Genomic DNA, 23,399 nt, shown 5'->3' with positions numbered 1-23,399 from the left:
GGGGTTTGCAAAGTATATACCGAGAGGACTTGCTCCAGCAGGGAAGGGGAGGGAGAAGGATCCAAGAAGGACTGACTCTGGATGCATGTTCCCAGTCTCATTCATTAGCTGTGTGACTGTAGACAACTGACTTGGCCATTCATTCTTTTGATTTACTCATCTGTGAAAGCAGGAGATAACAACAGTACCCATGCATGTTGATGGGGGACTGCCTTGTACTAGTTAACGTTAGCCATTAGTAATGCTCCAGCAACATCGGTCTTTCCCAATCAGATTCCAAGATCTCTAAGGGTTGGGACCGTGCTTGTCTTGCTCACGATTGTATCTCTCTTATCCAACCCAGAGCTTAATGTGTAACATATACTCAAAACATATTAGTTGATTAGATGAATCAGTTACTAAACTATTCCAGGGACACTGAACTCCAGCTCAGACATCCATCCAGGCTCCCTCCCTCGTGCCGGTCACATTCCTTACTCTAAGAGTCCTCTAAGCTTCTCTCTGTTTAGTTTTGGATCAGTACCTTGTAGCTTCATGTAGCCTTGTGGATTAGTAGTTCGGCCAGAAAAGGATTCTCTCTCCAAGATAAGATTCTCAATATTTGCCCCAGCACACCGTCTGTGCCAGGCCTAACTCTTACCTGCTCCTCATGAGCGATGAGGGGCCTGCTCCCTTCCTGCCACACTACAGCTATTAACCTGCACTGAATTGAGAAGATCTTACTGACAGAATGTTCCCAGGAAGAGTGTGTGTGTGTGTTTCATAGAGTTTTTAACATGTGGTCAATGGTGACCTAGACTCACAAGTAATCTCAGTGATTTGGAAGATGGAGGAAAGAATATGGTAATAAAATCTATGGGTTAAGATCCAGCAGGGAGAAGTTAGCCCAGAAAAATGGACTTCCTGAGGATGAAATATTGGTGCTTGATTTCAATTTGCAAATATAACTCTTCCTATTTCATATGTTCCAGCACCATCCCCCATGCCATCTCTCTTCCCTGGGAAGAGTATAACCTGATATACTGGGGAAAAAAGGTCCATCCCACATCTTTACTGGATGTCACAGGCCTCAGATAGCAACGCCTGATGGGCTGCACTGGGACGGGGAAACTGAGGCCGTTCCTCTGGGGACTCCTCTTCTTGCCATCCCACAAGATAGGCACTCCATTATTATTTTTTGTATGAATGAATGAACAAATGAATGAGTGAATTAGTGAGATAATACAAAGTGAACACAATAGGACATTGTGATATATTATAAAAATAGTTACAGGTTTTCCTCATCCTTGCACTGAACACTTTGCAAGGTGACTTTGTTACTCCTCCTTTCAAAGATGGAGTCTGTTTCTCTGCCCGTTGAGTTTGTGCTTGGCTGTGTGACTTCTCTGACTCCTGAAAAAGTTTCCATAGGCAAACGTCATCCAAGCAGAGACAGGAAAAACATTCATGTGGTCATGCTTGCTGTTTCTTGCTGCCCTTAGAGTCCCTGTCACCAGCATCATGTGAAGCGGCCTGGAGTAGCCTACTGGATGAGAAACCACTCACGGCCCAGAAGCACCATGACTCCAGCAGTCAGTCAACCCACCTCCAGAAGCTGACTCAACCAGCTAACCAGCAACTGGCCACAGCTGCCTGACTGAGCCCAGCAGAAGACAGGGCCAGCACAGCTCAGCCAAAACTGTGGACCCTCAGAATCTGGAGCTAAGTCAACGGATGTGTCTTAAGCCACTAAACCCTGGGGTAGTTTGCTATGTAGCAGAAGTGTACTCATCCCGGTCACTCACTTCACAGGTGTATCAAGGATGCTCAGTGTTTTACAAACACAATTCCTTAATCCTCAAAATAACCCTGCATAAGTGGGGGTGCTATCCACTGTTAGGTGAGAAAACAGAATTAGATAGAGGTAAGCAGACAGCAAATGGCAGAGCTGGGAGCTGAACTCGGGTCATCTGGCTCCATAGCCCAGCTCTCAATCAATCCAATATCCTGCTTTTAACTGAAGAAAGAAAGGAAGGCTCAGTTCCACCCTTTCCCATGTGAGCTGTGCTCCTGACATGTCTTCCTGCCCTTCTTTTGCCCCATGCTTCCTACTCTTTCTTTAGGGTCCAGGCGCAGCTCCTCCTCCAGGAAGGCTTCCCTGACTCTTCAGGTTGCCAAGACCCAGTTCTCTTTGCCCTTGGCAGCTGAGACTCTGATTGCTTTTCCCAGCTGAAAGGAGGCTTCACGGAGTCCTGCTGACCCTGGACCGAAAGCAGCATGACGTGACCAGGACAGAGTTCTACTGCAGGCGTGGTACGCGGTCTCCACACTGTACCCGTGGAGCGAGCTTTGGAAGTGGGTGCTTTGTCCTGACCACAGAACCTGGGGGCTGAGGGTAACTGCAGTGGCAGCAGGAAAGGGGATGTGGCCCCCCCACATTCTTTCCCTCTCACCCTCCCAGTTCCCATGGGGCCTAAACATGCACCTAAGATTTAATTTGTGTTGTCTTTACGGGACTTTCTCACCCTCTCTCTCCCCCAATATGTTCTGTGTGTACTTCTTCTCCTGGTTGATCTTTTCTGATTTGCTTTCCTCCTAAGCTTCACTTTAGGGCTCCCCTGGTGGCTCAGAGGTTAAAGCGTCTGCCTGCAATGCAGGAGACCTAAGTTTGATCCCTGGGTCGGGAAGATCCCCTGGAGAAGGAAATGGCCACCCACTCCAGTATTCTTGCCTGGAGAGTCCCATGGACAGAGGAGCCTGGTGGGCTACCATCCACGGGGTTGCAAAAAGTCGGACACGACTGAGCGACTTCAGTTTCAGTTTTAGTTAAGCTTCACTTTGAGTCTTCTGAAAACACCTATTAAAATCCTGGTGTATTTCAAAGACAGTCCTTTCCAACCAAAAGGGCCTTTGCCTGTCTAGATGGTTAGGCCCTTCAACATGGCTATTCTCTTGCTCTCTACAGATCCCCGGCTTCACTCACATGACTATCCAATCCTCTTACTTATAGGGCTCAGTAAGCCCCTGGAAACTGATGAGTCTACCTGACCTCAATCTGCCCTCTGGACGGTAGCCTCCTTCCCCTCCTAGTAGCAAAGACTGCTGCCACGTCCTGTCCACCCTCTGCGCACACGGTGGGGTGCCACCCTTTGTGTAAGATCCCTGGGTCCAATGAGCCACTGATGTCTCTGTTGCTGTCCCTGGGCTTTTTCTTCAGTCTTGGGGCTAAGCAACTACAAGGCTGGCAGGCCTATGGGATGTAGCCCCACACTGTCCCTACCAAAATAGCTTTCCTGGAGGGTACCGCCACTCTTGTGTGCCTCTGAAACGTGCTGATTCTCTCATCAGGGACATGGGATGGAGTCGACCCTCTCCTCTCCCTGTAGCTCTCCTTCAACACCTCGCTCCTCCATCCTGGCATAGAAACATCTCCGCCTTAAGCATCAGACATTAGACACCACTGCACTCTGCACACTTTGTTCTCATCAGGTACTTCCCAGGTAGCTGTCACATCCTGGGATGTGACAAAGACAAAGGTCTTTGGCATCAGGCTCATCCCTCTATATCCCGCCAGCAAGACTTTGGCATCTCAATCAATGAATGCACCATGGCCTCAATTCCAGGGAGGGCCACCCGCCCCCAGGCCCCAGCTCTCAGTGCTTGAACTGCTGTGCCCCTGAAATCTTAATCTTGATTACTCCCTCTTTTACTTCCCAAATGCCTTCTCATCAACCTGAAACCTTCAGAATAATAACCCTTTTCTACCTTCCTCTCCCTTCTGGCCTCTCAAGTCCCTAGAAAGGCTGTACTCACATTCTTGCAATCACCCCCTTGCCATCATCTTCAAGTCTTTAATTCCCCATTTTTTTCTGTCTTTCACACCCTGTAAACCCCACCTCTGCAGCCTCATTCACCTTCTCCACACCTGTACCCTGGATGTAGCGTGTGTGTTATGTTGCTTCAGTCATGTGTGACTCTTAGTGACCCCATAGACTGTAGCCCGCCAACCTCCTCTGTTCACGGAATTCTCCAGGTAAGAATACTGGAGTGGTTTGCCGTTTCCCCCTCCAGGGGATCTCCCCAGCCAGGGAAAGAACCTGTGTCTCTTATGTCTCTTACACTGGCAGGGGGGTTCTTTACCACTAGTGCCACCTGGGAAGCCTCCATCCTTTCTGTAACTCCAAGAAAAGTCATAGCACCGGGCAAGTTAGACCCATCACAAGCTCCTGGTCTTCAACATCAAGGGGGCCCTGCAGAAATACCTGGTGTTCCTTCTTCAGGTGCCTGCCGAGCCTCTGCACCACTTCCCCTGAGCATGCTTCCTAAATTTTCTTTACTCTCTAATGCAGCCAGATCCCCCTGCTTTACTTGCAAGGCAGCTGCCAACTTACTCCTTTTGAACCTCCCTCCATCCTGCCCTTGAGCCTCAGAGGCAACTGTTCTTCTCCAATCCCAGTGCTCACCCCTGGCCGTGGCCCCCATCCTCTCCCATCCCTGCTCTATGCCCATCCTGAGAATGTGGCTTCATTCTCTTTCCAGTAGACATCTTTCTCAATAGACTTCTCATGTTCCTTTATTGCTTTCCTTAAAAAGCACTTCTTAATACACATGGCCTTATCTCAACCCACTCGCTTCTAAAAGGTAGCCCCTTTGTCCATCCTTTTGTAGCAAACTCGGAGGAAGAGGAGTCTTCACTCATTGGCTCCTCCTCACTCACTTCCCTGGATGGAGACTCTCTGGCTACCAGGTCCTTCTAGTCTTTCCACAACTACCACCTACATCATAGGGGATAGCATGTCCCCATCACATCAGCAGTCCTCATTTTCCAGGGCAAAATTTGTGTGCATACACACGTGTTAGGCCTCTTGAGTCGTGTCTGACTCTGCAACCCCGTGGACCGTAGTCCGCCAGGATCCTCTGTCCATGGGGATTCTCCAGGCAAGAATATTGGAGTGGGTTGCCATGCCCCGCTCTAGGGGAATTTCCTGACCCACAGATGGAACCGGCATCTCCTGTGACTCCTGCATTGCAGGTGGATTCTTTACTGCTCAGCCACCCGGGAGGCCGGCCGGGGTGAAACTTGCCACCCCAGAAACCCCCAGGGGGATTGAGAAGGTGAATACTGATCAGCCCATACTGTGGTCATCACTTAAAAGGCTTAAATTTTCCATGAATTTAGTCATTTCTGTATCCAACACAAATTTGTTAAGCACCTATAATGCCCCAGACAAACATGACTGTTTTCTGAGTAGCCCAGGATGTTCCGAGGAGCTAAAGATACTGCAGAGACATAAATGTGTTTTGTAGCTCAATTCTACAAGAATTAAGACCAGCGGGTCCTTTTTCCTACAGAAGAAAGGTATGAAATTTTCCTTTTAAGCATGTCCTTCACCCAAGTCAACCCCACTCCCACACATGTTCCCGCATTTCAGAATGTATTTTTGAGCAAGGAAAAAAATAAAGCTGTTTTGGTGATAGATTTAGAGAGCCCAGCTCTGCTGAAATTCCCAGTGTATTAACACAGTGCTAACCTCAGGGACTCCGCTAAAACTCGACACTGGCAGGACTAATGTACAGCAGTGAATAGATTTCAAGAAAAGCAGCTGGGACAAAGGCAGTGCGGGGACAATGGAGGCAGCTGGGAAAATCAAATAGAAGGCTCCATTTCAGCCCATGATATATTCTGAACACGTCTACTTAGAAACTTTCTTGAAACAGACAAGCATGTTCTTAAGCTTTCCTGATGTAAACACAATTCAGACATCCCCACTCAATGCCACCAGCCGTTTTCAAGTCCCCACGACTATTTCTTACACTCCTTTGTCACATTCTTAGCGAGGGGGTGGTACGACCTCCTCCAGGGGACCCTTGGGAATGCTTGGGGGATGATTTGGTCCCACGCTGACACTCATGATAGTCAGGGTGCAGGGATGCTAAACATCCTGCATTGAGGAGGATAGTCCCATGCAGTGAAGAACTGCCCCAGCCAAAATGCCACTACCATCCTAATAAAAAGCAGCAGGGCAGGAGGGGGCAGCCCACTTCTTGATGGCTAGTGCTTTGTGCAAAGGGCAGTGAGAACTCATATAGACTATGTGGAAAACTCCCCACTCCCTGCTCCAAATGGATGAAAGAAAGAGGGAGTGCCCTTGAACAGGTGTGGAATGTACCTGTGCTGTTCAGGAGTAGTCTCTCTCCTGAGACGGAATGCCTGCAACTTAGATTTTGTCGTTGGCTTAATGTTCTGATCCTGGGCTCTCCTCAGTGCAGTTGTGCAAAACCAGCTTGAGTGGGGGATTGAGTTATAGAAAGCTCTGGGGGTGGGATGTGTGTGTAAGTACAGCCCTGCCAATAGGGCAACCCTTAGAGTCTGAGCGGAAAAGGCAATGGCACCCAACTCCAGTGCTGTTGCCTGGAAAATCCCATGGATGGAGGAGCCTGGTAGGCTGCAGTCCATGGGGTCACTGAGAGTCAGACATGACTGAACGACTTGACTTTCACTTTCATGCACTGGAGAAGGAAATGGCACAGTGTTCTTGCCTGGAGAATCTCAGGGACGGGGGAGCCTGGTAGGTTGCTGTCCATGGGGTCACACAGAGTCGGACACGACTGAAGTGACTTAGCAATAGAGCCTGAGAGTCTTTCTCGCTGGGGGTTGGGTCAAATGGAAAGGCAGCTGATAACTGGGTGACTTGAATGTGTCACCTGATTGCCTTGACCCTGGTTTCTCTCCTGTACACATAGAGTAATAGCAGCACCTCCTTCCCAGGGCTCTTGGGGATTTCAACAGAGATTATACACACAGAGCATTTTGAAAAATGCCTAGAAACAGTAAACAATAAATGTAGGCTGTTATTAGCATTATCTTTATTTAGACTAGCAAGTTCCCCAAACTGTTGAGAGATTGCCCCAACCAGAACAAGAAGCCACATTACTCAGCCCAGTTCTGTGCCAGGCTTGGTGCCAGACACACAAGAGTTTGTTACTTAACTCCAAGTACCCACCCGCATTTTCCTGATCAGGAAGCTGAGGCTCAGGGAAGTACAGTGACTTGTCAGAGAACACAAAACAAAGTCCTGGGAGGCTGGTTCAGTGACCCATCTGCAAGGCCCAAGGCCTGGGAGGCAAAGCTCTCTAAGAGTGGCGGGCTGGTGGTGGGCGGGAGGCTCAGACCCTGGGTAGTGAGCCGGAACTGGTCTCCTCATTGCTGGCCCACTGTGGGGCCTCTGATGACCGCTGCTTCCCAGTCTGTGGGAGATTAATAAAAGGGACACAGAACTTGCTGTTTACAACTCTAATTGTGGAGTTCAGACATGAAGTGAAGAACATATCATGTGAAATGAATAACAAGCCAAGTGGCTCCCGCTGAAGCTGGGGGAGCAGCCCGTGCTAAGTTGCTTCAGTCCTGTCTGACTCTTTGCAACCCTGTGGACTGTAGCCTGCCAGGCTCCTCTGTTGAAGGAATTTTCCAGGCAAGAATACTGGAGTGGGTTGCTCTGCCCTCCTCCAGGGGATCTTCCTGACCCATGGATCGAACCCACGCCTCTTACACCTCCTGCATTGGCAGGTGGGTTCTTTACCACTAGACTGCCTGGGAAGCCAGGGAGCAGCCCAGGGTTCAGCATCGCTCGGGGGAGGAGGAGGTCACCGCTGCAGCACTGACATCTGGGCAGCAGACCCGTCTGTCCGCTGTCGCCCTGTGAGCCTGCACCACACACCAAGCACACGTCCGGGCCAGGCTCTGCTCCGTGTGTCACTACTGAACGGGAAATGGCAGTGCGGTGCTTTCCTAAAGCAGGGTGGGGCCAGCTCCAGGCAGATGCTCATAGGCGGGCCCAGTGGGTGTCAGTGATGGAGACGGAGCCCTGTGATGGTCACTGAGGCCACGCCCTGTGGAGGAGCCAGATCTGGGAGGCAGTGCTGTGAGAGAAACAGCAGGGGGGTCTGCCTGCTCCTCCCGCCCTCAAGTGTTCCCCTTCTGCTCACATGGAGAGGCTGCCCTTGGGCGTGACATAATCACACCAACCATCGTGTCCTAGGCACTGGGCTAGGTGCTGTCACATATGGGCCATCAGAAACCTCAGGCCCATTTAGTGAAGCCCCTGTTCAGGGGTTACAACTGGCATTAGAAAGATGGAGTCACCAGCCACAATCACACATGTGCTGTGGGAAGTATTGGGCCTAGATCCCAGCCTCGCCTGACCCCAAGTTTGTGAAGGTACAATCACACTGCCCTGAGTCCTCTGGTGCAAACGCTATCCCCTTGAACAAGTGGCCTGCACATGGATGGGGGAGTGCTGAGGGATGGCTGCCCGTAGAGTGTGCAGAAAGTGGGTCGTCCCAGGGCCAGGCGTTGCATCACCCCAGAGGCCTCACTCACCCTGTATTCCATAGAAATGGTGGCCCCTGGAATTATGTGTGGCTATAGCTTAGAGACTGATAGAGAGCCACTTTATAACCCAGTGATTCCATTCCTGAGTATTTATCCAAAAAATCCAAAACCACTAATTAGAAAAGGTACGTGGCACCCCAATGTTTGTAGCAGCACTATCTACAATTGCCAAGATGTGGGAGTAAGCTAAGTGTCCATCAACAATGAATGGATAGAGAAGATGTGGTTCATAGATACAATGGAACACTACTCAGCCAGGAAAAGGAACAAAATTTGGCATTTGCAGTGACATGGATGGATTTGGAGTGAGACAAGGCAGACAGAGAAAGACAAACATTGTATGATAGCACTTACATGTGGAATCTAAAAATAATGCAAGCCAGTGAGTATAACAAAAAGGAACATACTCACAGATATAAAGAACAGAGAAGTGGTTACCAGTGGAGAGAGAGGCAAGGCAAGGGTGGGAACTAATAGGTACCTACTAGAAGGCAATGGCACCCCACTCCAGTACTCTTGCCTGGAAAATCCCATGGAAGGAGGAGCCTGGTAGGCTGCAGTCCATGGGGTCACTGAGGGTCGGACACAACCGAGCAACTTCACTTTCACTTTTCACTTTCATGCATTGGAGAAGGAAATGGCAGCCCACTCCAGTGTTCTTGCCTGGAGAATCCCAGGGATAGGGGAGCCTGGTGGGCTGCCGTCTATGGGGTCACACAGAGTCGGACACGACTGAGGTGACTTAGCTGCAGCATTAGGCACATCATAAGCTACAAGGATATATTTTACAACACTGGGAATATAACCAATTTTGTAACAACTGTAAATGGACTTGTTGTTTGGTTACTAAGCTGTGCCCTACTCTTTGTGACCCCATGGAGTATATCTGGCCAGGTGCCTCTGTCCATGGGATTTCCAGGCAAGAATACTGGAATGGGTTGCCATTTCCTTCTCCAGGGGATCTTCCCGACCTAGGGATCAAACCCATGTCTCCAGCACTGGCAGGTGGATTCTTTACCACTGAGCCACCAGGGAAGCCGAATAAATGAAGTATAATCTTTAAAACTGTGAATCACTATTTGCACACCTGTAACATATAATATTGTATAGTAATTATACTTCAATTAAAACAAACAAAAAAAGAATTATAAAGGATTCAACCTGCTAACAAGCTAACCTAATGGATGTTGGTAGAAAACACGACTTCTGGGTCAGGAACAAAGGACCATTAGCCTCTGTATCTTACCACAGTCCATTTCTACTTTACTGAAAGAGTTAACAGTTTACAGAATTTTTATTAATAAAAACATGATCAAATTAGTATTTGGAAGCTCTAAGGATTGTATTGTAAAATAAAATATTAAATGCAGAAGATGTCTTAAGAAATGAAGGGACCCTGTGTGGATTAGTTCCTGAACAATGCAGACTTGGAGGTGGCCAGCTAGAGCTTCAGGCCTGGGTGAGGCTCCTCCCAGACTGTAATTGAGTCAGGACCCTGTACTAACAGTCCTCAGCTGACACCTGGGCGATACAACCACACACGAGGAGCCAAGAAACAAACTCAGGGAAGTTTTTCAAAACCTTACAACAACTTGATGCCTGGCATTCTTATTTATTTATAGATAAAAATTGTAGAGAAATGAAGAAGTCTGCCAAAGTTCGCAGAGAAGTGGCTGGCGATTTAAATTCTCAGCCCACGAAGTAAAACTTTTCAACTGTCTCTGAGATGTTACTTGAAAGTTCTGGGGATGCAAACACAGTCCAAGAAAGGCCTCTAACACCCCACGCGTTGGTCTTGGGCGCACTGCCAACCAGGCCAGGGGTGATGGCTTTATTATGACCCCGTGTGGGAATGGCAGTTTCTAGAGAGTGATTAGCAGACAAATAAGCTAATCCTTTCTCTCATTTCTCTCTCTCTCTCTCTGCCTGTGTGTGTACATGTACGGAGAGCCAAGTGAGAAAAAATGAATAAATTCTAAAAATTCCAAAAAGCGAAGGAAACAAATTCCATTTACAATCCCACACTTCTCTTAAACACATTACCTGATCTAACATGAAATTCATCTCCAGGATGAGTTCTAATCTTTATACCTTGAGTCAAAAACACTTCCTGAAGCATAAATGTGACAGCTTCGGTATTTCAAAAATTTTAGAAGGAATTAAAGTCCCTTTCATCTTCCTTCTTCTACAGAATTTGCTTTCCTATAGAAAAAGTACCTACCCCTCCCCACTCCACTCCCATCCCCACCGCCCCGCCGGGTGTCTTTCACAGGCTAGAAGATTCAGGCAGAAAGAGTGGGAAAGGCCCTCAGAACCTGTCTTGACCCATCTCTCCTCTGAAGGCCTAATGAGAAAGTGGTTTGGGGCCCTAGGTTGCATCATATGAATGGTAATTATCCAAGTGCCCGCCTGTCTCTCCAGACCAGGGCTCTTCCAGGTCAGAGACCTGGGTAACGCTGTCTCTGCCTCTCACAGTTCTTGGCCTGACATAATACTCAATGCAAGTTTGTTGAATGAGCAAATGAATATATGAGTGAATGAATGAGTGAGTGACTGGATGAATAGAGCCTGTGGGGAGACCCCACTGCTGTATTTCTCCCAGCAGAAGAAATTTTCCAGGCTGTTACACTAATTAGGGCTAATATTCTCAGTTATTTTGAGGATTGCTTGAAATTTGCTGCTAATTAAAAAAAAAAAATGGTTACGTTTACTCATTAACCAATTAGCATGCTTCCCAGCAGCTTCACTTCACTAATTTGATTAGTTACACTAGGCTTTCTCCTACCCAGGGCCTTCTCTGAGACCCAGGAATATCACAGCGCTGACAGAGTGAACTTTTCAAACATTTAAACAGAACTTCTCAAAGGGCTGAACCCAGATGTGAACATGGCCCCTCTGCCCCACCCAAGCTGCCTGTGGGGCCCTGATGTCTTTGAGACCCACTGGGCTCCACAGGGAGTAGCTGTTCTACAGCACCACTCCGATTACTAGACGACATTTGCTCTTCGAGGGAAATGAAACTTCCCAAAATGTGAGGACTTCCTAAAAGACAACCCAGCCTGTGTCTGATGAATGAATGAACAAAACTGGAGGAGAAAATGGAAGTCAAAATACAGGCATCCTTCCCAGCCCTGTCTGGGCCAGTAACTCATAGTGTGACCCAGGCAGGAAGTTCACATTCCCAGATGCCATTTTCTTATTTGTCAGAGGAGGAACTGATTTAGAAGATACCTAAGTTTGTGTGGTAGAGACAAGGCTTCCCAGGCACCCAGAAAACCCTGACTTCCCACGTCCTCTGTTTGAGGCAGGGCCATGTGATAATTCTGGTTAATTGAATGTGAGGTGATGTGAGGCCCTTTTCATCTGAGGCACGGAAGTCAGGTTACCAGTCACATTCTTTCTTTTTAGGGATGCTGGGGGTTGACCTGTGTACCTCAAAAATTCACATGTTGAAGTCTTAACATCTAGTACCTGAGAATGTGACCTTATTTGGAAATACAGTTAGCTGCAGATATAATTATAAATTAGGATGAGAGTGGAGTGGGAGGGCCCCTAATCCAATATGACTGGCATCCTCATAAAACGGGGGAATGTGGACGCAGACAAGCACTCGGGGAGAACACCATGTGATGGGGAATTTCGCTGCCACGAGCCAAGAAACTACAGAAACCGAGGAGAGAGGCCTGGAGTAGGTGCTTCCCAGGTGCCTTCAGAGACAGCACGGCCCTGCTGACACCTCAGTCTCAGATTTCTAGCCTTCAGAACTGTGAGACGATAAATTTCCATTCTTTAGGCCACCCAGTTTGGGCTTCTTTGTTACAGCTGCCCTAGGAAATAATAGGGGGAAAGACCATGTGCTTAGGCTATGAATCCACAAGGGTTTCTGAGTCACTAATGGCCTGGACAGTCACCCCACCTTTAGCCAACATTGTGAAAAGACTAAGAGAAATACTAAAACCTGGGAATAAGGCAAAAGGGAAGGGAGGTGATCTATCCATTCAGTATCATACTGGAGCATTGTCTAACAAGCCCACCCAAGAGTATGTAATTTTCCAAGAGAATATACCCATGTTTGACTTTGTTATTAACCTTTCGATTAGTACTCAGACACACTAACTTCTAGACTTCTGTCTGGGTTGAAAAGATCACATCATAGGCTGTGATTTTATTTCTGTGTAGGGTGTTAACTACTTTTGGATCGAATTCACAATCTTATTCTAACACTCTTCTTTAGAAAATGCCCACAGACATTGAGTTTCTCAAATGCTTTCAGTACTTGCTTGCTGCTTCCCTTATTAATGAGCTAAATATGTTTTTATTACATGTTCATTTTAAGAGTCATGTTTTCCTTTTTTCTGAATTGATTAGTTAATGCTAGTGTGATTTGGGATTGATTATTACATAGTTGATACCAGTTCTTTCTGAGAACCTGTATTTTTAAAACCCCAAATGGAAAAACTTAGAAATTTGGATGAAGAAAAGAAGGAAGGGAAGTTCACCTTTAAGTCAGCAGGACGAACTTAGCCAGCCCGAGATCCTGCCTTCTTTCCCTCTTCCTCCTTCACCATTATATTCAAAAACTCTGTGTCCTTATAATTTTGGAAGTTTCATATCCCTCTTGAATCTATTCCTCTCTGGGCTACACAATTCCCTTTCTTAAGGACATGGTCTTTACCAATCTGGTAATAATTATCCGATATTTAGCAAGCAGTGACTGGGTACCGGGTTTGTTGTCTAAGTGTTTCGTGTGCATCAATTTATTGTTTGTTTGATTCTTAAAATTAATGTTTATTTAATTCTTAAAACAACCTAAAGGGTAGATACTACTCTAATCTCTACTTTTTAGGTTGTGAAATTGACACAGAGAAGTTATGACACTTACCCAGGGAACTGGGTTAGTAAGTGATAAGGCTGGGATCTGAACCCAGGTAGTCTGGTTCTTGACCACTATATACCTTGTCATTTGCCTTTTAACATTGTTATGCTTCCTATCAAGTGTGATGCTCAGGAAGGAATATATGGGGTTTCATAACAGAGGCCAGCAAGACTGTCACCTTGGGTAGGTCTCTGTTCCCCACCCCTCTGCTGGAGTTGTGCAGTGCACGACCTGCACGATGCACATGGCAGTCCTGTCTGCGAACTTCCTTGGGTTCTCCTTGACCTCTGTGGCCATGGTACTAAAAGATTTGCTGAGAACTGTTAGTAGGAGGGGAAATGCTTCTAGAAATGCATGTTGAGCATTTTATTTGGACCAAGCCTAGGAGATTTGGAGTATCCCAGAGGCCTGTATCTGTTCACAGTCCCCTTCTGAGATGTACCCTGACCTTGTACTAAGGTCATCCTCCTCCTCATCTTGTCTCTTCCATGAGCCAATCAATTTCTTAAGGGTTAGTAGATGCCATTGGAAACCCTTGAGAACCAGAGGCCCTGCCTCCTCACCATCTGCTTATCCCCTGCACCTCAGTCAGTTCAGTTCAGTCGCTTAGTCATGTCCAATTCTTTGCAACCCCGTGGACTGCAGCACGACAGGTTTCTGTCCATCACCAACTCCCGGAGTCTACTCAAACTCATGTCCATTAGTCAGTGATGCCATCCAACCATCTCATCCTCTGTTGTCCCCTTCTCCTCCACCTTCAATCTTTCCTAGCATCAGGGTCTTTTCAAATGAGTCAGTTCTTTGCATCAGGTGGCCAAAGTATTGGAGTTTCAGCTTCAGCATCAGTCCTTCCAATGAATATTCAGGACTGATTTGCTTTAGGATGGGCTGGTTTGATCTCCTTGCAGTCCAAGGGACTCTTAAGCGTCTTCTCCAATACCACAGTTCAAAAGCATCAATTTTTAGGCACTCAGTTTTCTTTATAGTCCAACTCTCACATCCATACATGACTACTGAAAAAACCACAGCTTTGACTAGACAGACCTTTTTTGGCAAAGTAATGTTTCTGCTTTTTAATATGCTCTCTAGGTTGGTCATAACTTTTCTTCCAAGGAGTAAGTGTTGTTTAATTTCATGGCTACAGTCACCATCTGCAGTGATTTTGGAGCCCCCCAAAATAAAATCTGTCACTGTTTCCATTGTTTCCCCATCTATTTGCCATGAAGTGATGGGACCAGATGCCATGGTCTTAGTTTTTTGAATGTTGAGTTTTAAGCCAACTTTTTCACTCTTGTCTTTCACTTTAATCAAGAAGCTCTTCAGTTCTTCTTCACTTTCTGCCATAAGAGTGGTGTCATCTGCATATCTGAGGTTATTGGTATTTCTCCTGGCAATATTGATTCCAGTTTGTGCTTCATCCAGTTCATTATTTTCATGATGATGTACTCTGCATGTAAGTTAAATAAGCAGGGTGACAATATAGAGCCTTGATGTAATCCTTTCCCAATTTGGAACCAGTCTGTTGTTCCATGTCCAGTTCTAACTGTTGCTTCTTGACCTGCATACAGATTTCTTTGGAGGTAGATAAGGTGGTATGGCATTTCCATCTCTTGAAAGAATTTGCCACAGTTTGTTGTGACCCACACAGTCAAAGACTTGGGCTTAGTCAATAAAACAGAAATAGATGCTTTTCTGGAACTCTCTTGCTTTTTCGATGATCTAGTGGATGTTGGCAGTTTGGTGTCTGGTTGGGCTTCTTTGGTGGCTCAGAGGATAAAGCATCTGCCTGCAATGTGGGAGACCTGGGTTCGATCCCTGGGTTGGGAAGATTCCCTGGAGAAGGAAATGGCAACCCACTCCAGTAGTCTTTCCTGGAGAATCCCATGGATGGAGGAGCCTGATAGGCTATACAGTTCATGGGGTTGTCAAGAGTTGGACATGACTGAGTGACTTCACTTTCTTTCTTCTTCCTTTTCTAAATCCAGCTTGAACATCTGGAAGTTCACAGTTCACGTACTATTAAAGCTTGACTTGAAGATTTTTGAGCATTACTTTGCTAGCAAGTGAGATGAGTGCAATTGTGTGGTAATCTGAGCATTCTTTGGCTTTGCCTTTCTTTGGGATTGGAATGAAAACTGACCTTTTCCAGTCCTGTGGCCACTGCTGAGTTTTCCAAATTTGCTGGCATATTGAGTGCAGCACTTTCACAGCATCATCTTTTAGGATTTGAAAGAACTCAACTGGAGTTCCATCACCTCCACTAGCTTTGTTCATAGTGATGCTTCCTAAAGTCCCCTTCATTTCACATTCCAGGATGTCTGGCTCTAGGTGAGTGATCACACCATCGTGGTTATCTGGGTCATGAAGATCTTTTTTGTATAGTTCTTCTGTGTATTCTTGCCACCTCTTTTTAATATCTTCTGCTTCTGTTAGGTCCATACAAGTTTCTGTCCTTTATTGTGCCCACATTTGCATGAAATGTTCCCTTGGTATCTCTAATTTTCTTGAAGAGATCTCTACTCTTTCCCATTCTATTGTTTTCCTCTATTTCTTTGCATTGATTACTAAGCAAGGCTTTCTTATCTCTCCCTGCTGTTCTTTGAAACTCTGCATTCAAAGGGGTATATCTTTCCTTTTTCTCCTTTGCCTTTCATTTTTCTTCTTTACACAGCTCTTTGTAAGGCCTCCTCAGACAACCATTTTGCCTTTTTGCATTTCTTCTTCTTGGGGATGGTCTTGATAACTGCCTCCTGTACAATGACACGAACCTCCATCCATGGTTCTTCAGGCACTCTGTCTATCAGATCTAATCCCTTGAATCTATTTGTCACTTCCGCTGTATAATGGTAAGGGATTTGATTTCGGTAATACCTGAATGGTCTAGTAGTTTTCCCTACTTTCTTCAATTTAAGTCTGAATTTGGCAATAAGGAGTTCCTGATCTGAGCCACAGTCAGCTCCCAGTCTTGTTTTTGCTGACTGTATAGAGCTTTTCCATCTTTGGCTGCAAAGAATATAATCAATCTGATTTCAGTATTGACCATCTGGTGATGTCCATGTGTAGAGTCTTCTCTTGTGTTGTTAGAAGAGGGTGTTTGCTATGACCAGGGCCTGCACCTAATGGATGCAGTCCACCCTAATGGATGGATGAACACCTGCCAAGGATACACAGCCCATCTCCAGGATGACCCAGTTCTCCCCAGATCTCCCAACTCATTGGGAAGGCCAGACTCAACAAATTCCTGCCACAGCAGAGTCCCTACACCTCCCTGTTCTTGGAAATGTGTGTGATTTGAGGCTGGTCTCAAGCCTCCTTACCTCTGGGTATTGACATCTGTGTACCTCAAGCCTGGTAGGAGAGGGCAGCTGGGCCCCAGTGTTCATGTACAGACCAGTTACAGGAAGGTTCTGCGGGGGATGGGAGGGGGACCCAAGTTTTTAAGGCCTGCTGCAGCTCCACAACAAAAAGCTGATTTACAAAGCATCAAGGCAAGGCAGCTCCAAGTATTCCTGGCAAGCACAGCACAAGCTCACAACATCCTAGGCACCTGGATTTCAGAACAAAAGAATTCAAGGTAAACAGATTGGCAGAGCTGGCAGAGCTGGGCCTGGAGATGGCCAGTCCAACTTCCTCACTGGCAGATAAGAATACACACCCAGACAAAACTAATCAATTGTGCTAGAGATGAAAACTGTCATTACCTGGACTTCCCTGGTGTTTCAGATGGTAAAGAATCTGCCCACAATGTGGGAGACTTGGGTTCAATCCCTGAATCGGGAAGATCCCCTGGAGAAGGAAGTAGCAACCCACTCCAGTATTCTTGCCTGGAGAATCCCATGGGCAGAGAAGCCTGGAGGGGTACAGTCCATGGGTTCACAAAGATTTGCACACGACTAAGCGACTAACACATAGCATTGGATGGAAGTGTTGACCAAAAGGCAGAACGAGGAAGCCCACTGGGATGACGGGTTTGATGTAGGTGGTGCCTGTACAGTGTTTATGAATGTGGAAACTCACGGAACTGTATACTTAAGATGTGTATGCTGCTGCTGCTGCTAAGTCGCTTCAGTCGTGTCCGACTCTGTGCAACCCCATAGATGGCAGACCACCAGGCTCCTCTGTCCCTGGGATTCTCCAGGAAAGAACACTGGAATGGGTTGCCATTTCCTTCTCCAATTAAGATGTGTATACCTTAGTGTAAAAGCATACCTCAGTAAAAGAATAAAACAAAATAAGGCCCAGAGAGGGTTAAGGTGATTGCAAATGTGTGCCAAGACCAAGCCTCGGGCTTCCTGATGCCCCATTCACTGTCCTCACCCCTACCCCACTGCATTTTTGCTACTATAGCAAAATGCTCTCAGAGCCTATGGGTCAGCTCTGACCAAGGTTGGAGCCCATAGCACATGACACCTGAGGTCAAGGAAAGTCAGTCCAGTGTGAGCTGGGGTTAGAAACTGGAGGGTATTTATACTGAGTAAGGCTCAATGATCAGTAATAATAATAATATCATCATAGCAATAGTAATAGCTAAACATTTATTTAGCCCTTACTATATGCTAGGCATTATTTTAAATGTATTAAATCCTTACAACATTGTTCTTTATGGTATACACCATTATTAATCCATATTTTACAGGTGAAAGAAATAGGCCCACATTTAAAACCCTGTCCAAAGGTTCACAACTGGAAAGTTTCAAAGCTGCCATTTGAACTCAGGCAATCTGGCTCCAGAATCCATGCTCCTTACAGCAAAGACTGTCCCCATACTGAATCATCTGCAGCTGGCAGACTCGGCTTGCCCAGGCACCCACCATCCCACAGAAGAAACGTCTGACACATGGCCAGAGATGCAGATGAGCATCGACACCACACGTTTCCACCTAGATTCGTTAAAAGTGAGTTCACCCATTGCGTCTTGGATCATACGTATTACAACACAGAGAGGGAATTTACACAAAGATGGAACTACTGTGACCTTGGCCATCTTGGCCCACACTCAGGAACAACTGAAACTCAGGTGCCTGACGGCACTAACAATCAGAGAAATGCAAATTAAAACTACAACGTGATAGCACTATACAACCACCACAATATCTCGAAGTTTAGAAAGACAGATAATACGGAATACTGTCAAGGATGGAAAAGAATTACAGCTCTCATATATGGCTGGTGGGGTAAAAATTAATACAACTACTTAGGAAAACTGTTTGACAGTGTATTAGATGGCTCTGGCTGCCATTACAAAATGCCACAGACTGGGTGGCTTAGAGGAAGATGGAACTACCTATGACCTTGTTTATTTTTTCGTACAGTTTTGGAGTCAGGAAGTCTAAGATCAAGGTGGTGGCCTGTTCAGTTTCCGGTGAGAGTTTCTGGTGCAAATGGCCACCTTCTTGCTGTGTCCTCACATGGCAGAGAGTGACGGACGGAACGCTCTGGTGGCTCTTCTTATAAGGACACTATCCCTATAAAATCAGTGTTGCACTTTATGACCTTATTTAACCTGATTACTTCCCTACTCCGCATATAGACAGGCGAATTTTGGAGTGACACAGTTTCAGTCTATAGCATTCTGCTCTTGGCTCCCCAAGTTAATTTCCTTCTTTCACGCAATGTACATTCACTTCATACCAACAACCTTGAAAGTCTTAACCTATTCCAGCATTGACTCTTAAGTCAAGATATCATCTAAATCAGGTATGTGTGAGACTCAAGGTATGATTCATTCTGAGGCAGAATTTCTCTCCAGCTAAGAACCTGTGAAATCAGACAAGTTATGCACTTTCAAAATATGATGGTGGGACAGGCACAGGATAGGTGATCACATTCCAAAAGGGAGAAACTGGAAAGAAGAAAGGGGTGATGGGTCGCAAGCAAGCCCAAAACCCAGAAAGGCAAAATTCCACTGGATCTTAAGGCTCAGGAAAAATCATCTTTGTCTGGATATTCTGCCCTCCAGACCCACTGGGGTGGCAGCATCACCCCTCACTGCTCTGTGGGGCAGCCTGCCCCTTTGGCTCTCTGGAGTGGCCCTGCTTACTGTTCAAGTTGCTTAGTGTCCAAGCTGCTTACTGCCTTGGTCCCACTCCACTGGCTTGTGGCAGGGTCATCCTGGCCTACTGAAACCAGAGTGGCAGGCCCATCCTTTGAGTGAACAGCCTTACCCTGGGGCCAGTGGTAGGAGTAAGGACTTGTGCCCTGATGATCTCTAAATTACCTTCAGTATCCTTTTTCCCTTTTCTTGTGGAACAGTACATGTTAACAATTGAATAGCTTTATGGTCCCATCTTACAGAATCCAGGAAGTCCAATAGCGTTCCTTTGTCTTTCCCTGATTTACCTTTACTTCACTGGCAGTGTCCCTGCTGGTATAACCCCCTCTCTATGGATGCCTTCTGCTGTGAGATGGTTGATTAAGCCCAAGAGCCCCACCCTTTATCTCTTAATCAAATGATTGTTCAGTAGCACTTTGGTATCCTCTCCAAATCAACCTTTCTCATTTTTTGTAACGTGGATAGGCTGAGAATTTCCCAGACCTTCACATTACGGTTAAACGAGGTCATAAGAGCAGAGCTCTGATGCAATAGGATTAGTGTCCTTTTAAGAAGAGACTCCAGAGAGCTTGCTCGTTCTTTCCCCCTTGCCACACAAGGACACAGTGAGAAGGTGACTATCTGCAAGCTAGAAAAAGAGAGACCAGCTCAGCTGGCACTTTGATCTTGGACTTTCAGCCTCAGAATTGTGAGCAAAGACATTTCTATTGTTTAAGCTATCTGGTTTCTGGCATTTTGTTACAGCAGCCCTAGCAGACTATAGAATATAGGCAGTGTCTACTAAAAGTGATCATACGTCAACCCTATGACTCAGTGATTTGACTTCTAGGTTTAAATCCAGAAGAAACGAGTACATATGCACACCAAAAGACATGGACAAGAATGTCCATAGCAGTAGTATTTGTAATATTCCCAACCTGGGAGTAGCCCAACTGTCCATCAACAGTAGAATATACAGTAAATATGGCATGTTCATAAAATGGAATATGACATGGTAGAAAAAAAAATGAGCAAATTACAACTATATATAATGGCATGGACACACTTTATAGAAATAATGATGAAGGAAAGATTCCAAAATGAGAAAGCATATACCCTATGAAACTATTTACATAAGGCTCAAAGCAATACTGTGGTGTTTTTTTTTTTTTTGACCTGGGTGCTGTTCCACAGGTGTGTTTGCTCTGAAAGTTCATTACTCTGTACGCTTATAATTTGTCTATTTTCTGCATATATGTTATATGCCAACAAAAAGTTTGCATAAAAGTAGTCACTCACTAAAAATGTTATACCATTCTAACAATGGAGAATGAGTTGATATGCTGTGTGGTGTGAGGATAATGTGATCTGCTGACTGTGACTGACCAATCAATGATGTCACAGCAGCTCGGCCCACAGAAAGGACCGGGGGGTAGAGATCACAGTGGGCATTTCTGGCAAGTCTTGGGATAGCACACTAGTGACACCTCACAGTATCCTTCAGTTGTATAACCTTCAGTTTAGGCAGGTAACAGCTCTTTAAAACACTTAACTTCAACTGCACAAACACATGTATCTTCTATACTAAAGTATCTTTTAAAAATCTTTTCATACTTCTGAAGGTATACTTCAGAAGGTATGTATACTCAAGTATGTATACTGAAGGTATACATACTTACTTAAGTAAACTCTGAAAATGCCAAGTCATAATGGGTCAGTCCATGATGTCCTTGGTCATTGATTGTCCATTGTACTTTGCTGAATAAATCATTTTTCTTGCCAGTGTCTCAATGTCCTCTTTGGATATCTGAAGCCTAGGCTATGAATGGAGAATTTTAGGGGGATAACTTACTTTTCTGGTAGCTTCCCTTCATTCTCTGCTGGAAGGTCAGAAGACCTAGAAAGGGTCTCATGGCTATAAATTTTGGTCCCAGCTACGATGGACCAAAGGGCAGAACCTGAGGCACTCTGAAGAGATTCTGAGATGGCAGGGAGTCTAGGGGAAACTTAGGGCTCCCTCCAGCCAGGGAAAGGCAGGGCTGCCAGAGCCAAGACTGTAACCTGTGACAGTCTCCCCAGTGGAGGCAGGGGTCTCTCTTTAGAGACGTATCACCTTCCTTGTGCCCACCCCAGGGGATCCTGGCATCCCAGCCTCTCTCCTTTAGACTCCTTCCAGACATATAAGTATGACTCTCTTTTTTTCTCATGAGGATACTTTCTAATGAAAAGCCCCCAAGGTCCATGGGCCCAGAGTAGCCACGACAGAGTTGAGCTTCTCTTTTCCCACCAGACACACACATGCACACACCCGGCACGGGGATCTCAGAACTCACCTGGGGTGTCATCCCATGGCAGATGTACACAATAGGAACATTTTCTGTCTCTGGACCCTGATCAAGACACAAATCACTCTTCAGGGAGTTCTGCAACTGAACACCAGAGGAGAGGCAGTCACACAAAAGAAACAGAGAAATAAAAGCATTAAATCAGGAGAAACAATCATTCCACTGAGACAGGCTCTGCTTCCATAGTCAACTCTGCTTTCAGTCAACCCTGAATACTACAGAAATCAACAAGTACCAACTAATACCAAGAAACCAACAGCGTTGGCCTTGCATTAAAGGTGCTGAAGGCAGAGCAGCCTCCTCAGAAGGACAAGACCTTGGACGCTGTTAAACAGCAAGCTGGATTTTGGGAGCTGAGAGGGTCTAGGTAAAAATATGGCATACACACACAAGATGGTACTACACTTCTCATCCTCTCCTTTTGCACAAGGGTGGCATAATGGCCAACAGAAGTCCCCGGATAGAAGACTTTGTTCTTGAGGGTTGGGGGAGGTGAGGAACATGTCAGCCGTTTGGGGGCCTGGGATGTCCCCTGGGATCAGGCCTTCTCTGTCTCCTCCAGATCCAGTGGTGGCTGGCCAGGCCCCAGTGGGGACCCAGCTGATGAAGTTTCCCTAGAGTGGAAGGAAGGTCTGGTGGGTGAATAAGAGAGAAGGGGACCAGAGAGGGAATAGGAGAGGGGAGAGGTGTCTCTTATCCTCACCTACAAACACATGCCAGTCAACAGTACAAAAGTCCTATGAACCAATATCTTAGCATATCTAGGTAGGAAAGCTGATAGTCAACGTCCCCTTCTGGCTTAGCCCACTCTCAGCCCTTGGAAAGGGCAGCTTGTGGTTCACGTGGCCCTGCTTACACACCACAGCTGAGGAGACCAGGGCAGGCACCAACTCTCAGTTTAGAATGAATGGACAATTCTCTTTCTTTCCTCCTCTCTCCCCATCCTTCTCTTTCTGGAATGTGACAATCTCATCATCCTCTTATTCTGCCCTAGGAGTCCTGATGAGAGACCAAACAGTGTGCTCAGTGGGTGCTGGCCTCTCAGATTGTGGGGCCGTTTAGATCGGGCATGGAGATCTGTTGGGCTTGTGCAAGCAGAGAAATCCAGCTGTGATGAAGTGGGGATGAAGCAGGAGGCAGACGGATTTAGAGACAAGAGATGATCCTGCCCCCACTGTGGTTTTCGTGGCTTCCCAGCACGAGTGCCTGGGTCCAGCTGTACTTCAGTTCCTGGGCCTGTAAGAGAGCTTATGGTATCCTTATCCACCTAAACTGAAGCCAGCTTATATAGCTCTTCTTAGTGATCAAAGCACTTTATTTACAACTGGAGGCTGGAGATGGGGATCCAGGGGAGACCAGGGCAATGGGCCACAGGTGGGTCATCTATCCGGGGAGGGCCAGAGGCAGACAGCAGCTAAGTTCTTGTAGTCTTCATGGATGTGGTAGGAGTGCAGTGAACCCAATTAAGGAGTGTGAAGCGCAACAGATAACTGGAGGCCCCCACTTGATCTATGAACATCCTGTTCTTGACAGGGGACAAAGAACAGAGTCAAATTCTTTTCTTTTGAGCTCCCTTTCCCTTACTGGGTGATAGCAGCTCAATCTCAAACTTGGAGTTTAGAGGTTCTGAAGAAATATGAACATGTGTCAGCTCCCTAGGCAGGGCCCCAGAAGCATCCATGCAGCACAAAATCCTCTATCATAAACCAATTACCTGACTGACCTGTGTGGGAGGAGTATATGCAAATATGCCCCGGACTCCTCCCATGGCCCACT

The 23,399-nt window shown here is 46.3% G+C and overlaps 1 protein-coding gene across 1 annotated transcript in view; it reads right to left on the bottom strand.

Annotated features, from left to right (window-relative positions):
- GALNT18 (polypeptide N-acetylgalactosaminyltransferase 18) overlaps positions 1-23,399 on the bottom strand; it is a 353,258-nt gene that overhangs the window by 29,312 nt on the left and 300,547 nt on the right. Inside the window, exon 9 of the mRNA XM_086340033.1 lies at positions 21,612-21,707. Coding sequence (XP_086196159.1) covers positions 21,612-21,707 — 96 coding nt within the window. The remainder of the gene's footprint in view (positions 1-21,611; positions 21,708-23,399) is intronic.

This window comes from Bos grunniens, chromosome 15 (assembly GCF_055505025.1).
Source record: "Bos grunniens cultivar Pamir isolate PY7600 chromosome 15, Bosgru_T2T1.0, whole genome shotgun sequence".
NCBI lineage: Eukaryota > Metazoa > Chordata > Mammalia > Artiodactyla > Bovidae > Bos > Bos grunniens.
The sequence above is the reverse complement of the archived record's forward strand: the minus strand, read 5'-3'. Positions and strand labels throughout refer to the sequence as shown.